This window comes from Equus quagga, chromosome 7 (assembly GCF_021613505.1).
Source record: "Equus quagga isolate Etosha38 chromosome 7, UCLA_HA_Equagga_1.0, whole genome shotgun sequence".
NCBI classification, from domain to species: domain Eukaryota; kingdom Metazoa; phylum Chordata; class Mammalia; order Perissodactyla; family Equidae; genus Equus; species Equus quagga.
The window spans coordinates 108,636,439-108,649,690 of record NC_060273.1 but is presented as its reverse complement, the minus strand read 5'-3'; the positions used below and the strand labels follow the sequence as shown (position 1 = coordinate 108,649,690).

The 13,252-nt window shown below is 38.8% G+C and overlaps 2 protein-coding genes across 4 annotated transcripts in view; one reads left to right on the top strand and one right to left on the bottom strand.

The window, feature by feature from the left end:
* MACIR (macrophage immunometabolism regulator) overlaps positions 1–13,252 on the top strand; it is a 212,830-nt gene that overhangs the window by 156,726 nt on the left and 42,852 nt on the right. For all 3 annotated transcript variants that reach the window (XR_006889510.1, XM_046668139.1, XM_046668137.1), the window contains exon 4: positions 3,243–3,311. Coding sequence is in view for 2 of the 3 variants with exons in the window: in XM_046668139.1 (XP_046524095.1) it covers positions 3,243–3,299 (57 nt within the window). In the remaining variant the exon portion in view is untranslated. The remainder of the gene's footprint in view (positions 1–3,242; positions 3,312–13,252) is intronic.
* Positions 1,633–12,893, bottom strand: LOC124242817 (src kinase-associated phosphoprotein 2-B-like). Its single transcript, XM_046668141.1, has 4 exons — positions 12,855–12,893; positions 10,790–10,976; positions 3,730–3,865; positions 1,633–1,769 (listed from the first exon to the last, which is right to left on the bottom strand). The coding sequence occupies exons 1-4, from the start codon at positions 12,882–12,884 to the stop codon at positions 1,670–1,672; spliced, it is 453 nt and encodes a 150-aa protein (XP_046524097.1). The 5' UTR covers positions 12,885–12,893; the 3' UTR covers positions 1,633–1,669.

Below are 13,252 nucleotides of genomic sequence, written 5' to 3'. Positions count from 1 at the left end.
AAAGAGTTCACAGTCTTTTGGGGGGGTGGTGGAAGTGAAGAATATAAGAAAAATGGCATGAATTTTGATATCTTTTTCACATTTAAGATTCTCTGGAAAAGGATATAATTTGAATCAACATGAAGTCTTTCCATGAGACTATAGAAATATAAACATGATTTATTGCTGGAATAGATGTTTTTCAGTTCTCAGGCAAAGACAAGAAGTATTCAACAAGTTTGGGGAGTGGATGGTTGCATTATCTCTGTGAAACCACATCATATTCTCGGGCACAATGAGGGGCTGTGAGTTAAGTGGAATCAACACTGGATGGAGAGATGAAGACCTGGATTCAGCTCCAGTTCTGTCATTAACAACCTATGTGGTCTTCAGCAGGCATCTACCTCCCTGAGCCTGAGCCACAAAAAAGAGGGGTTGAGCTGTGAGGTCCTTGTGAGCTCTGAAATACTATTATTTTATGAAAAGACAAGATTTCAATTTGTTGTTGTTATCTTGAGCTGCTCTAGAGCACTTGAATCTCATAGTTGAACTCCCTGAAATCTGTGTTCCATGTTCCATTCATGAAGGCATGGGGCTTCCAAATCCATCACAACATCCTGGATACACATTGGCATTGTGCCGCTGAGAAATAAAGTCAATGCTTAGAATCCACTTTTGAATTCTTCTGAATTTTACTTTCAGGATCAAGAGCAGGATATTCTTGATTTATTTCATCTTTTCCCCTTGCAGTGTGACAGATATTCAGGCAATAATTCAGGTAATAATAAGACCTGTGCTTTTGAGTTTTCTCCCCTAAATTCAGTTTAATTCTTTTTCTATTTTATTTTTATACCAATAATTGTTATTATTTTCTTTCATCTGGGAAGTCCTGGGAGGCACTTGGGCCAGTTGATTGAAGATGACCTAACAGAGAGGACCTTGTTTAGTTGAATTATTTACTCATCATTTAAGCCATGTCATTTCTATGATCTTAATTTTCCCAAATATCGGCTTCCCACATCATGGCCTATAGGCATTCTAGGAAGCCTACAACCAAGCAAAGAGTGGAACATTTAGCAAATAATATCAAAGAGAAAATAAAACAAAGCAACTTTTACTGTATTTGTGCTTTCAAAAGACAGGGGTACAGGGCATACTATATATATATATATATATTTTTTTTTTTCTTTAAGATTGACACCTGAGCTAACATCTGTTGCCAATCTTTTTCTTTTTCTTTCTTCTTCTCCCCACAGCTCCCCAGTACATAGTTGTATATTCTAGTTGTGCTGCGTGGGATGCCACCTCAGCATGGCTTGATGAGCAGTGCTAGGTCCACGTTCAGGATCCGAACTGGTGAAACCCCAGGCCACCAAAGTGGAGTGTGCAAACCCAACCACTCTGCCATGGGGCCAGTCTCCCAGGGCATACTGTATTTTGATGCTAACATATGCAGCCTGAAGGGGAAAATATGGGGTGTTAATAATGTTGATATAAGTTGTATTAGCTGAATGTCACATTATATTTTGGTGCTTTGGTTCAAAAACAAAATTATCACCTTATCACAAAGTTTTAGTATCTTGGAGGAACATTCATTTGAAAAGCTATATAATAATAAACATTTTTGTTTCTTCCCACAACTAGCTGGTGATGATTTTGTGGGTCCTTTCTCTTAAGATTAGGATTTCTTTCACATTCTGGTCTCCTCTAGAGGTCGATTCATGAAGTCTTGAATAGCCTGATGCAAAGGAAGCCATTTTTTGATAGACATTTTCAGAGCTGTAATCCAGCTGCAGAAACAACAGTGCAGGACAGGTGATTAAAAAAATTGTTGGACTCTAGGGAAATGAAATGTTACAAAGTCTTTTAAGTTATATTGTATTTTTTTCTCTTGGTTATTTAGTTTGAAATTAACAAGGTAAACCATGCTTTTTGGGTTTCAGATTGAACAAACAAGTAAAATGCCAAATGTGAAATACACAGTGGTAGTCATGAAGTAAAACTATGTTGATGTAAATAATAGGATCAGAAGAGGGTACAATGTTTGTTTATAGGGACTAATGGAGCTACATGGATTTTAAGATTAGTAGTAGTATTTTACTGTGTCTATTTAAAATTTAGTTGATCAAACATATTGTAATCAAATATTGCCATTAGGGCAAAATATTTCTGCATTACTGTTAACCACAGCAAGCTCTCCAGTTAACTCTCTTCTCCTCTCCCTAATTTTCATTTTCTTGGATGATGTTTTGCAAAACGTACACACATAACATTTATTCTAGGGGATGGTTAATAGATGTTATTTTTTGAAAAATGGTTTGGGTTAGATAAGCTTAGGTAGTGGGAGTTATGCAGAGTTAACCAGGATTCTTTCCAGCAGAGTGTTTCAGAAACACTAATAATTACTTTGTGTTTCTCTGAGTGTGGAATATGATTTGGATCATTTCCTAAACTTAACTATTCTTTGGGAGTAGGGTATCTTGTGGAACCAGTGTTCCAATAACCATACTTTGTGAAACTCTGCTCTTATGCTTTGAAATATTTTTCTAGTGACTCAATATTGTGTCTTATTGATAATATCCACTCATGAGTTTGGCAATGAGATTCAACTATTCAACCTCCTCTCTTAGAGAAGCCAGTGGATTTTATCAGATAGGAGTTAACTCTATTTCACTGACCCTTTTACTAATATGCCAGCTGGAGCTTCACCTTCAAAGGAACTATCTTAAACTGCCACCCAGATTGTATAGCACATACCCAAGGAAGAAGATCTTGGCAAAATATCTAGCAATTCTATATTCATTATCCTCCCACTCTAGCCTATGCTTAGTAAGGAGTGGAACAGGCAAGGTTTACATAACGAGAGAAGGCCTAGAGAGATCCCTTCGCTTCTCCCCAAATGGTATTTTGCTGGAGATCCTGAAATTCTACTTTTGAGTTGTATTTCTTTGGGTTAAAATAGTGTATCTGGTTCTTGCAAATGCCCCTGGAAATTTTACCATGTCTTCTGTTTTAACAAATTACCGTGAATTTCTCTATTAGATCCTTTTTACCCAGAGAGTTGGGAGAAAGCAACTAAATGAGGTGAGAGATGGTCACCAAGTAGCTGAGGGTAGGAATGGGAGATGAGGGCACTGGATGTCTTAGAGATAGGAGTTAAGTCAGCGAGACATGAGAGATGATGGAGGATGCTCTAGGTACCAGACAACATTTCTGCTCCATGGTTTTGTCTCTGTTAACTTTCCTGCTTTTTTTTTTTCCAGAACCAAATTATGAACCACATGCCCATTAGTGCATGCCAAGCTGGATACTGGACATAATGAATTTGATAGGTGAGTCCTATGTCCTTCAATGACTTTTAACAAAATCAAACAACTGACCAGATTCAGATGGACATATCAATAAGAGTTATGTGAAGGGAGGTGAAACAGCAAATCTGTGAATTAATAAATTAGAATATTTACAGATTATGGTCTTAGTGAATTTTTTATGTTGAAGCCTGAGTCAGCCACTGCCTTGGGAAGAATTGGAGACTCCTTTTTCATTTGAAAAAGATACTTCTGGAAGAATCATCTATGCATTGAAAGAAAAAAAATATCCTGGGGAATATTAACTATGGAGACTATGCAAGGAAAGGAAGAGATTTAATTGAAGATGTGGAGTTGAAGTTGAAAAATAAGGATAAGCCTTTGCTAAGAAGGCTCTTGTCAGGACAGATAAAGAAGAAGAAATATGCAGACCTTGACTTACCGTTGGTTTTCTGTCTTATTTTCTGCACAGAAATAGAAAGTCTTGAACTCTTCAGATGGAGGTTTGAGTTCAATTACTGATTGCTTGAAGCTAAGGATCTGCTCGTTCACCCTATATCCTTGCAGATATAGGCCACCTGCAGAGGGTGAGAGCAAAAGGCAAGTGAGGAGAACAGGGAAAGCGTAAGATGGAGAAAAGGAGTCTGAAAAGGTGTCAAGAAAACTTTCTATCTGAAGGAACCTCTAGTCCAGGTGTCTCAATTTACCAAGGAAGAAACTGAGACTCCAAAAGGATATGTAATTTAAGGTCATCCACTAATGATTAACGGCAAGAATGGTAGCAAAGTTTGCATTTCTTGGTTTTCATTTTTTCAGTCTCTTCACTACTTGTTCAGTGTTTAGCTTAGAGTTACTGAGGGCCTAACCTAGCTTCTTTACCTGGAGGACACACTTTGAAGTAAATTTTTCAGTATCAAAGAATGATACTTGTAATATCATGTTAGAGGAAAATCAAATGATATTTGCTTGGGCAGAACCATTAAGAGGTCCTTCCTGAAGAATAATGAAGACAGCCAGAAGTTTCTGCAACCAACATAGATCCCCACCTTTCTTGGGTATATGCAAAGCACATTTAAAATATGAACCCACAGGGTGGTATGAGGGAGTCAACCTGAATTAAAATAAGAAGAAATGATTGGTTTTAAAAGATAATTTTCTCCCCATGGTCCTTTGAAACTGTGTTAGTGGTTACATACTGCTTGGCCTGAATTTTGTTTCCATTATTTGGGGGTTGGGAGGAGGACATCAGTTTAGGAGAAGGTGCTTCTCCTAGAGTCAAAACCCTTGTGTGTTTTTATGGTGTCTGGATGCTCTGAGGTAACCTGAATCTCATGCAGAGACTCTAGGTAACATCATTAAGAGTGATAATTAGATGTTTAAACCTCTTCCTTGCTCTTCCTGCCTCTTGTTCTTACCCCCTACTTGCCCCCAGGAGCCACTTTTAGTGAACTGTACTAACAAGGAAAACACCAAAATACAACCTGGATTTTTGCTACATACCCAATAACAATTCTCTGCCAATGTGTTAATAAGGGGCTGTGAAGGGAAAATTTGGTCCCTTTGAATATGGCTGACTTTGTTTTCCTTTGGGTTACACTTGATACCAATGTACACTGTCAGGAAGTCAAATGTTTTTCTTTTTAAACAGAATGAGTGACTTTTGAAATTTAAAAATTGCTTATGTTATAGACGGGGGTTAGATGCACTATTAAATTCTTTTTTTATTTTCATTTAAAAAGAGCCAGTTTTAGAACTAACTTTTAGGAAAGCATTCATTTTAGAAATGGCTAGATTGTTTTTCCTTTAGTAGGTCCTAGTAAAACGGTGTTTGTCAAAATCAGAGAGTGACTTCTTTCTTTGGCATATATATATATAAACATATTTGGCATATATATATATATAAACACTGTTATTGAGATATAATTTACATACCATAAAATTCACCCATTTAAAGTGTACAATAAATGATTTTTAGTTTATTTATGGAGTTGTGCAACCATCACCATAATTTAATTTTAGAGCATTTTCGTCACCTCAGAAAGAAACTCCACACCCAGTGGCAGTCACTCCCCATCTGTTGCCCTATCTTAACTCTAGACAATCCTATCCCACTTTCTGTCTCCATAAATTTGCTTTTCCTGGGCCACAATATAAATGAAATTATATATATAACTATATATATAATATGTGGTCTTTGGTTACTGGCTTCTTTCACTTAGCATGATGTTTTCAAGGTTCATCCTTGTATCACGTATGAGTACTTCATTCCTTTTTATCACTGAATGATATTCCATTGTATGGATATACCACATTTTATTTATCCACTTTTTAGTTGATGGACATTTGAGTTTTCTTTAATTTTTTGACTATTATGAATAATGCTGCTATGAATATCATGTACAAGCTTTTGCATGGACATTTTTGGGTATATGGTAGAAGTGGAATAAGCGATGTGCTAGATGGGCAGGCCTATAGGATATCTAGAAACATAGCTGAGAGTTATTTTGCTGTCTTAATTCTCTGCTCCAAACAATAGTACACAGCCATTTTGTTACTGTACTGATTTCTGGCTTCTTCCTCCTTGTGAGATTTCCTTTTCTCATGTGTCTGAGCAGATATGAATACCCTCCCCTATCTCTACCCATTTTGAGAATGGATAGAAGATTTGGTCCAGAAAGTATCTGCTACAAACAGGAAAGTTTCTGACCAGTTATAAGGTAGAAATGATTGTCAGTAAAGACATCCAATTATAACCCCATTATCTCATTTGAGGTGACCTCATTGGGCCAGTCTCTATCTGTTATTAGGTAGCAGCAATAAATAGCAAGCTGGCACAGTGTTTGGACAGAGATTTCTCTCAAGAACTGTGCAAGCATTATGTGTTCCATTTGCTGCAGTAATGTAAAAGATATCTGAGAAGTGCACACAGACTTTCATGTGATTTATTCAAGAATGATAGTTACCAGTCACATTTGGTTACTTACGGCTCTTGCTAGAGAGAGATAACACGAAAAAAATCATCACGCGTATGGTGAATGACAAGGGGCTTCAGGCCTGTGAAGAGGCACTTGAAAAGAGGGCTTCTGGAATACTTACACTGTGGCTTTTTAATATTAGCAGGCATAAGAAAGCCAGTAATCCATATTGTTAAAGTACTAGCACTTTCCTTAACAGTAAGGAAAGACTTCAGGGAATGGACTGGGGCTAAATCCCACGATGTACATTAGAGCTATATTCAACCAGCTGCAAGTGAAATGTGGGATTAGCCTCTAATGTGGTTTTTACAGGAAATCATGCCTATGTTGTTTCTTGTGTCTTGCTCTTTCCACTCATCTCACTGTTATCTTTTCTCTGCCTTTTCTTTGTTGTCCTCAGTATTGTCTTGGCATCTCAGGTGACTGTTATAAGAAAGACACCATGCCCAAAATACTACAGATACCTTCAGAAATAAGAAGTAGCATATGAGTTCTCCCAGATCTGTCATAAAGAACATAAATCAAAGGAATAAAATAAATAATAAGTAAAAATAAAACAGGAAAGCAACTGAGATGCTACGGCCAGGGGACTGTGTCTTTATGAAGTGGTGACCAAGGAAGCCTGTGGGTCTTAAGAACAAAGCAACTAATATGGTAGGCATATTACAAAGACAATTGAAAGGAAAGAACTTTCTTTAAATACTCTAAGATTTTGAACATAAAACTGACGAAACAAGCATATAAGCAGAGACAGTGTTTTGTGCATGAGTATTTTTCCAACTTTTTTGGCCCTGATCCAAAGATGTAATAAATACAGACCTCTACATGTTTTCATACAATTAGGCTAAAGTTTTGTGAAACGTTGTGATATACCATGATATTTTCTATTCAATTAAATTCTATTCTGTTGTATTTTTAAATCTGGTCACAACCTACTAAACTGATCACATGACTCAGGAATGGGGTCAAAACCTGCAGCTTGGTAAATACTGCTATAAATGGTAATCAAGCCCTGCTTCAAGGTTATGACCTTCACAGGGCTGGAGAACGAGAAACCAGATCAGGGTGGAATGTGCAAGAGCCAAGCAGAGCTTGGACAGTACAAGGAAAGGAAGAATTACAGATTAGAGCAGTACGAAGCTTACCCACTTGGTATCATCTAGAAGAACTGAAAATGAGTGTTAGAGCTCTTTATAATCTTTATGAATATAATAATGATTCATATTCCATGCATATAATGATGATTAAGTTAAACAGTATTTTAGTGCTGTAGTGTTCATGGCACAGCATGGGTTCGGCCACTCTCAATAAATTTCTCTGCCGTCCTCATAACTCCTATGGCTCTTGTGATAAAGACTTATGCTGGGTGGACTCTGGCTATTGCAGTCAGTGTGCTGATGTCCAGAGTGCAGAGACCAGACACACAGCACTACTTTAAGAAGGCTAATTTCTGCCAGGGAGTGCCTCACATGGCATTGTGGCTAAGAGTTTGGGCACAGGATTCAGATAGCATTTGTTCACATTTTGTCTCTCTCACTTAATAGCTGGGTGACCTTCAGCATGTTAGTTAACTTCTCCAAGCCTTAGTTCTCAGTTATAATGGGGATTCTCATTGATAAAAACAATGGATTTTTTTGCAAATATCCATTTTAGATAATGAGCGTAAAGTGCTTATCCAAGTCTTGGACACACAGGGAGCATTCACTAATACATGCTAACTTTCCCACTCCAATACACCTGAGCGGTATGACCCGGTCCTCTGAAAAAATGTGGCTCCCCAGAGCAGTGATTCTTAGTGGCGAATAGAGAGGGGCACACTTATTTTGGGAATTTCCCACAGGAGATTTGGACATGCCTTGACCCTATCTTGGGTTTCATTGTGCCGGATCATTGGCTGTAAGCCTCAGGTCATGATCCATGTTAAAATGTACAAGAAAGTTGAGAAGGACTCTTAGCAAAAGGGTAAACCTCAATTTCAAATTTAAATCTCGGGAAGGGTAAAGGACTTCAGAAGGGCTCCTGCATAGCCAGCTTAATGCGGAAGAAGGGTAAGCAGGTGATTAACCCTGGGAGAGCTTCCATCTGGACCCAGCAGCTGTCAGGGTCAGAGTGTGGAGGGGTGGCAGGAGAGTGCACCTTGGAACAAGGTACATGCTCAGGGAAGTGGTATTTTTAATTCAAGGAAGAGTAGTCATGTAAAACCAAAAATCCAGGCCTCTATTTTGGAACCTGGCCAGATATAAAATTTCTGTTGGAATTTTAGTAAGAAAAATGTTCTTTTAATTCATATTTGTGATAATTTCTGCCAGAAAGAAGGGTTTCCTAGAGTGCTCTGGAGGCAACAAAGAACCATGGAAGGTTCTGGAAAGATTTTGAAATGATGAGAGCTGAATATAAAGAAGACTTCCATTTTTCTCCTCATCTATTTTTTCTTTTTGTTGGTATAACTTAGGCTATCTGGGTTCAAATTCCTTCTTCACCATTTACTAGCCAGGGGAACTTGGGTAGATGATTTAACTTTACTAAGCATCAGTTTCCAGACTTGTAGGTGGGATAATAACCTATCTTATAAGATTGTTGTAGAAATTAAATGAAATGATAAATAAAAGCACTTCACAGAGTGACCAGTACAAAAGCTGCACTCACTAAATGACAACTATGCTTGGGCTGTTATTATTTTCAGGCCATTTAATGGTAGCCCTTGCCCAGCTCTCTAGGACTTTTCTAAGTAGGGCTTCTGAACTTTCAGGATAAGGGAAGCCACCCAAGGGCTGCCATTACTATTTTAAACTCTTGGAATCAGCAGCAGTCTCTGGGCCGCAGGAGTTTGGAAGCACTTCGTTAATACTTCAGAGTTTGGAGTAATCTGAGCTTTCAATCCTAAATATTTCCTTTCTACCCTTGGAAATAATCTCTTGAAAATGAACTTCATTGATTTCATAATTAAAATAGTTCAGACTTTTGCAGTGATGTTTTATAATGAAAATCTCAGTCAATGACTGCTTGCAGGTTTATTTTGTTTACCTTCCTTCCCATCCTGGTATCAGATGCTTAAAGCTGTGGGTTTGGGGTTGAATAGAAACAGCCTGTTCTGTAAGTGCTTAGAGATGCCGGCTATCTCTTAATAGTTGAATAAGATTCTGAGTCACGTTTTAATACTCTCAAACTAGAAGGCGAGTAAGTGGAAGAGAATCATTATATTGTTCATTCTGAGTGATGAGAAATGAACCATAGTGTGATGCTCGCCTTGTACCTCTTTTGTACCCTTCCAAGAAGGTTGCAATGGTCACCACATACTTCCTTCCCATTTGGCATGGCTGTATAGCTTAATTAAACATAAACATTAATGCTAAAAAAAGAAATTAAATAATTGAGATTCCAGAATGTTCACTATTGCTAATTATTATTACTTTTTTAAAGATTGGCACCTGAGCTAACATCTGTTGCCAGTCTTTTCTTTTTTTTCTTCTTCTCCCCAAAGCCCCCCAGTACAGAGTTGTAGGTCCTTCTGGCTCTGCTGTCTGGGACTTGATGAGCGGTGCTAGGTCCATGCCCAGGGTCCGAACTGGCAAAATCCTGGGCTGTGGAAGCAGAGGATGCGAACTTAACCACTTAGCCATGGGGCCAGCCCCCACTATTGCTAATAATTTAAAGATTCTTCATTTGGGAAAAAGTCCAGCTGCAAATAAACTACCGATAATGTCTTGTGTCAAAAATTACAAGGGGGCTAAACAATCTTTCTTGTAAAAATCAGGCACAATTATGTTATTACTAAATTATATTGTTTATATACTTATTTTGTATATACAGCTTTTAATATATATAATTTAATAAATATATAATAAAATGTATGTATATAAGATATACATACATTTATATCTTATATACATACATTTTATATAGGGAGAGGTTTTTAGAGAGAGAGATTTATATTAAGATTTCTATATTTATATAAAGCTTGTCACTTCAATGGCAATTATCTCATTTAATCTTCACAATAGTCCCGTGAAATAGATAGCTATTTCCATTTTATAAATGAGGAAACTAAGTTTTAGGAAGCTAAGTAACTTGCTGAAGAAAAATTGACAGTTAATTGACAGTTCTTTTTGTTACTCACTTGTCCAAGATTAGGGATACTACGAGAAAAGGGTGGAGTCACTACCCAAGAAAACTATTGGCATTGACTCTGAATGTCATCAATGACTGAGAGAATGAAGGAGTTTATCTTTTGCTTTTACTGCCTGGAAAAGCATGGGGTTAAGCGTATAGGCTCTGGAGTTAGCTTGGCTGTGTTCAGATCTCAGCTTCGTTGCTTACTACAGTGACCTTGTCAAATTATGTAGACTTTCCAGCCAGTTTTCTTATCTGTAAAATGGGAATAATAATAATACCTCTTCTCTGGAGGCTAAATGAACTAATTTAAGCAATGCACACAGCTCAAGGCTTGGTAAAGTCTCCATAAAGCTAAGATGTCATTACTGTCATTATTGTAATTACTATTATTCCAAGTGAAAGTTGAGTCCATACCTGAGGCCTGGGTGGAGCGAATGCTAGCATAGAAGTAAAGGCAGCCATCCTTCAGAATGCAATAGTGCTGGACCCACATGTCCGTGCTTCTGTCTAGTTGGTGCAGAAGGCCCAGGCACTCTGGGTTCTTGATGGCCAGGGGTGGGAGGCTACTGTTGTGCAGGGTAACATCTTCCCAGACATGGTTCTGCAGGTGTGGCACAAAGGGATCATCTGAGCAGTCATCCTTTGCCAGTGGTCATCGACTCCCAGAACTGATGGCATCAGCACCAAGGCTGTTTGACTTCAAAGAAGCCGCTGCCCTAAGAGATTCTATTGCTGAGGCAATGTGAGTACTTGAGCAACTAGCCTGAAATCCTGACTTTATCCATTAGCCATAGAGAACTTCTCTCTTTTCATGTCCACTGACATCCCTTCTCTTTGGCTTCTGTTCTATGTGAGGAAGTCAAAAGAATATGAAAGATGTATAGAAAGGAAATGAAAATGGGCACCTCAGCAAAAGCTATTTTTAATGGCTCTGTCTATATGTACAGGCCCTGATGTGCTATTTCACTCGCCATTGGGATTGTCCTCCTAGCCCTGTTCCTGGTGTATCCACTGTGACTAATAGCAGCCCCTGGTTCATGCTTTACTTTGTCTAGAACTCCCATTTATGCAAAGGAACAAGTTAAATGCCCCAGGCTAGATCCAGCCTTAGGCTCTCACGGTCAGTGATGTGGAAGACCCATGATAAATCAAGATCCTCTACTCTGGAGAGCAGCCTTCGGTGCACAGCCCTGAGAGGCAGGCTTTTCCTGGGAACTTGACCTGAGGCAGCGAGCATGGTGCTTCATCTCTTTATCAGAACGCCCTGCTGGGTGTTGGCCAGTTTCTCTTCTTTATTTGGTTTCATTTTTGCTCTTTAGTTTTAACAAGACAGTGCCAAAGATTTCAGAATGCAGAGCTGACTGTATGTTGTGCTGTGAAGTGGGAGCCTGCTGGGAGTTTGGGTGTTCCTTTTACACTCTGCTGCAGATACTCTGAGTGCATTAGCAGAATAGATCCCTCTTAAAAATATCAAGGCTCATTAGGATGACGCACTGGAGAGATGGATGAGTGCATTGAGCATTGTGTTCCAGGTAAAATGAAACACAAGTCCTGCTGTTTGTCATAAGATGATCCAGGGACTGTTCTGAAAGGACAGTTACAGGGCACAGGGCAGTACATTTCAGCTCAAAAATCCAATTTTCCTGAATGTACAAGAATCAAAACATGTACAGAAGATAATTGATAGCAAATACCTCTTGCTTGTATGCTATTTTGAGAGGAAATGAACATGTTTAAAAGGAAATCTATAACCTTATTAGAAATCATATCCAAAGCATAAAAATGAAACAAGTGAGTATTAAAGCAACCCTCCCCGCCCCCCCACCCCCATCCCACACCGCATGCCAAGCCAGGTCATAGCACTGGCTCAGAAAGAGGGTATCAGATGCCTTGGGGGCTGAAGTTATGACTCATGTGTTGATGTTATGAAGTTATCTATCAGTTTATAGGACAAGTCTCAATTAAAAAATATATTGCTTCAAGGCTAGGAATCGTGAATAGGCAGAATTGGTGAAATTTGGCCTAATACATCTCTGGAACAAGGATATGAGCGTAAAGCACTGCATTTCTGAACGTGAGACATTCATTTTCTAATAAGCTGCTCGGCCGACAGCACTATCCCGATGTCCCTGAGAGCTTGTACTGAGGGAGTGCAAAGAAAACAGAAGCAGTGGTTTAACTTCACGGGGAACAACTGGACTGCTCCGTGTGGAACAAATTCCATCCCGGTTTGTGACTACCCACCGAGCTCACTGAGAGAAATGTCATACAAACCCCTGAAAGTAAAAAGAACAGCAGGAAAGCAATCCTCCCCCTGGAATCTGAGTAGGTAACCCTGTTGACTTAAAATCCTCTTTCTCAGCTTTGAGAGCAGATCTGAGAAGTCCCAGGGCAGACTGCATGACATCTAACTTGGTCCTTTCTACCTCTGAGGAGAAAAGCAGAATGAAGGGAGGGATAAATATCAAGGACAACTTACCTGGCGGACAGGATGCGCTGCTTTGTCCATTGCCTCAAGCCATCTGAAAGACAGTAAAATGAGCGGTGCTTTCCTTAAGGGGCTGGGTAAGTGTCACACGGAGGGGCCTGTTCTCCCTAAAACCCGTCGTTCAGACAGAACAGTCCTGAGGCTCAGATATATTTCACTGCTCTAAGTTCAAGGTTGAAGGGCGACACATTCTTACAAAATTGACATTACTAGGTGGCAAAACCCCACTCCCATTGGGCATATTTAAAGTAAATTATTCTCATTCTCCTCCTTTACTATAGTTTAATTAGCGCCTAAAAGAAAATTTGTTCACTTTTTATTTTACCCAGGTATGTGAATTTATTAACACCAGCAGGGCTGATGATAATTGGTATATTAACAGTAAGACA